The sequence below is a fragment of the Otolemur garnettii genome, unplaced genomic scaffold (assembly GCF_000181295.1).
Source record: "Otolemur garnettii isolate 467f Iridium unplaced genomic scaffold, OtoGar3 scaffold00276, whole genome shotgun sequence".
Taxonomy (NCBI): Eukaryota; Metazoa; Chordata; class Mammalia; order Primates; family Galagidae; genus Otolemur; species Otolemur garnettii.
The window spans coordinates 286,834-290,206 of record NW_003852671.1 but is presented as its reverse complement, the minus strand read 5'-3'; the positions used below and the strand labels follow the sequence as shown (position 1 = coordinate 290,206).

Sequence of the window (3,373 nt, the reverse complement as noted above, 5' to 3'; positions counted from 1 at the left end):
TTTTTTTTTTTAACTGGTGAATCTTCTAAGCAAAACATGAGTTTTTTTAAAATGTGCAACAAAGGCTTAGCATTTGCTTGTCATACATGGTAAACACTGCTTAAAAGAAAGCACCAGACTCCTGAAAACACTAGTGGCATCCTAGACTAGTAAATAGAGGTCTGCCAATGCTGGTGATGATGTCCATAATTTCACAAGTACATCAAAAGGTATACAGTGTGTCCCTAAATATGAGCCTTCCCTACCTACTTGTGGAACATGTTCTGAGGCAAAAGGAAAAGCCAGACACCTAAAGATCACACAAGTAATAGAAACCTTCTCCAGATAATGCAGGCAATATGAAATTTATCTTTTGTAAGCTTTAAGAGGCAGAAAAAAATTTAGACATGATCAAATACAGCCACCTCATCTCACTTGGAGTGAGACCCAGTAACACTCCAAAGTATCCATGTGGCCTATGATCTTTCACTCTCTGGGGAATTCTTTTTTGTGAGACAGTCTCACTCTGTCACCCAGGGTAGAGTGCCCTGGTGTCATAGCTTACAGCAACCTCAAACTCCTGGGTTTAAGTGATTCACTTGCTTCAGCCTCCCAAGTAGCTACAGGTGCCTGCACAAAGCCTGACTAGGTTTTCTACTTTTAGTAGAGATGAGGTCTGTCTCTTGTTCAGGCTGGCCTTGTTCTCCTAAGCTCAAGCAATGCACCTGCCTCTGCCTCCCAGAGTGCTAGGATTACAGGCCACCCTGGCTTCTCTGGGGAATTCTGATGAGAAAACCTTTAGCCTTTTTAAAGGCAGATCTTAACAGAGGTAAATACTGCTTTCTTGTTCCTAACATTAGTTTCCCTCTTTAATAGCTCAAAGGGGAAATTGCAGCTGCCATTGGGTTTAAGCTATTAATGTTTCTGTGTAATTTATGGGCTCCCATGTCTCCAAGTGAGACCTGTATCTCAAAGGGCTTGAAAATCTATTCAGGACAGTTGCTAAAGCTACCTTTTGACTCTCTCACAGAACTTTTTTCCTCTGTGGCAGGGGGAATGGATGAGCAGATGGGAGAAGTAGGAAGGAGAGGAGAGGATGCTTCTTAGAAGCTGAGGGGGGGTGGTGGTGTTCAACATAGTTCCACAGTCAAACCAGCAGGGGCTCAGAACTGCAGCAACTCTGAGGCTCTAGGGGAAGTCTCCTGTAGAGTGCAAGGAGGAAACATCCGGCCTATAGTGGCATTAAGGAGGGTTAATGTGTCTCAGGAGGGGAGGATGCCACCACCACAGAACCTCTAAATATGGGCACAGTAGGAGCCCAGCAAAACAGATACTTGGGGAGGATGTGTTCTACCCCAAACATAGTATGTCGGTTAAGTCTGTTTCATAGCATATGGAGCAATGATTTGACTTCAAGTCTTTTTTTTTTTTTTTACAACAGGTGGAAAGGCAAGTTTAATCCATGATTAGTTTTAATCACCACATTATGCCATCCTAGAGCTTTTCAAGGCACGTATCTCATAAAGAAAAGCTGAAATTTGCCAAAAGGTTCCCGAACTTTGGTCATATTTCAGCATTTGCAGGAAGTGCCTGCATGTAATGATAAGAGGAATACTCTTATATATTAAGTACTTATACTAGGTTCTTTACTACATGTATTAAGCACTTATTTATGCTGGCATTTTCCCAAGTGCTTTCCACATAGTAACTCATTTCAGTTCCCAAAACCACCTAAGGAGGTAGTTAGAATATGCATTCATTTCTCTTTTACAGATGAGAAAACTGAGGCATAGAGAGGCAACTTGAACCAACCAAGGTTGCACAGCTAACCAAGTGGCAGATGCAAGGTGCGGCTGAAAGCCATTCTTGAAACTCTGAACTCTTGTGCTTGATCTTATACTTCACTGTTGGGTATTTCAATCGTATGCTAAATAAATACGTGATCCCTCAGCCAGGACTTCTAGTCTTCCACAGTGTGACACATGCGGCCATACCACTGACAAGTATATCCAAAACTCTCTTGATCCTAAGAATTTCCTGGATACTTACAAAGATACAGATTCCCAGACCCTAGGTCAGAGGTACTCACAATCAAGCAAGTTTGGAAAACCCTGATATAGTTGAATGAGCACTACCAGCCCTGCACAAAACAGGAAACCTAATTTTTTTGTCTTGATTATGCCTCTAACTGTTCCTGAGACTCTGGAAAATGTCACTTTTCAATACTGTCCTTGCTCTATTGTCTACCTCTCTCACTTACTGGAATGTTATAAGAATACGTACACTTATTCCCCTCATAAAGGAAATGCATTGCTTTAAAAACATAATATTTTCATAAAACGACATGCATGTACTAATGGGTATGTTACCTTGGACTTTATTTATGTATTTACTTATTTTGGGCTTGGCCTCTCTTAAAGCACAGATCTAAGCCCCTCTTCCAGACCTGTCCTCCAGTTCTCCTCCAGGTGACACGGATATACACCCCAAACCAGGCCGCATTCTGACCGACATTAGCTCTTTCCCTCTGGGAGCTCTGATCAGCTCAGTTCAGCCCAACAATGAGAAACTTTTTTCTCTTCTCCCTCAGGGGAAACTTCACGTTTATCCAATTCATTCTCTTGCAACCCAACTCTCCAGAAAGAAAAGGGGGGAAAATCCCACCCCTAAGAGACGATCTTCAGGTCTGAGGACGTTACTTAGCAACGGCACAAAGACCAGTGAGCAAAGGGGGACCTGCGGAAAAAACTCTTGGGTGGGGAGACAGAGGCAGTTTGAAAACTCCATTTCATCCAGAGAAAAACAAGGAAAACACAAACAGAATCAATCCCAAGTAGAGGAAAGCCTAGAGGGGCTTCTCCCCAGAGCAGGTCATTTCTTTACTCCCTGCATCTCAATTCCTTCAAAACCCCAATGACTAAGTCCACCCTCCTAGTTTCGTCCATGGCCCGAGTGCCCTCCCCTTGCCCTGGCCTGACCCACACCGGCTGGGACTCAGGGGCCCCCCACCCCTCCCCAGGCACCCACCGTTCTCAGACACGCTGGGACCTTCGCAGTCCGAGATTAACTGCTGAGGTTTCCGCTGCTTTCGCCGAGACATTCCCGGGTGGAGAGAGGTGGGAGAGGGAGGGGCAACGCTCACTGAGTCTTAACCGGGGTGACCTGGTCCAGTCTCCCCCTTGGGTCTGAAGCCAATTGATGCCTCTCTCCCAGTGCAAATCACTGTGAAGCAGAGATGTTCTCCTTTTGCAGAGACAGACTCTCTCTGACTCACTGTTCTTGACTCTCTCTCTCTTTCTCTCTCAATCTTTTCAAGTCTTTAAAGGGGAGACGCCCCCTTTTTTTCTTCAGCTTCTCCCCTATGCTTCTGCAGCTCCCATTGTAAAAGCAAAAA

At 44.5% G+C, this 3,373-nt stretch overlaps 1 protein-coding gene across 1 annotated transcript in view; it reads right to left on the bottom strand.

The window, feature by feature from the left end:
• The window catches only part of SALL2 (spalt like transcription factor 2), a 15,358-nt gene extending 12,279 nt beyond the window's left edge, over positions 1-3,079 (bottom strand). Inside the window, exon 1 of the mRNA XM_003803033.3 lies at positions 3,007-3,079. Within this exon, the coding sequence (XP_003803081.1) occupies positions 3,007-3,079 (73 nt within the window). The remainder of the gene's footprint in view (positions 1-3,006) is intronic.
• Between the last annotated feature and the right edge of the window lie 294 nt (positions 3,080-3,373).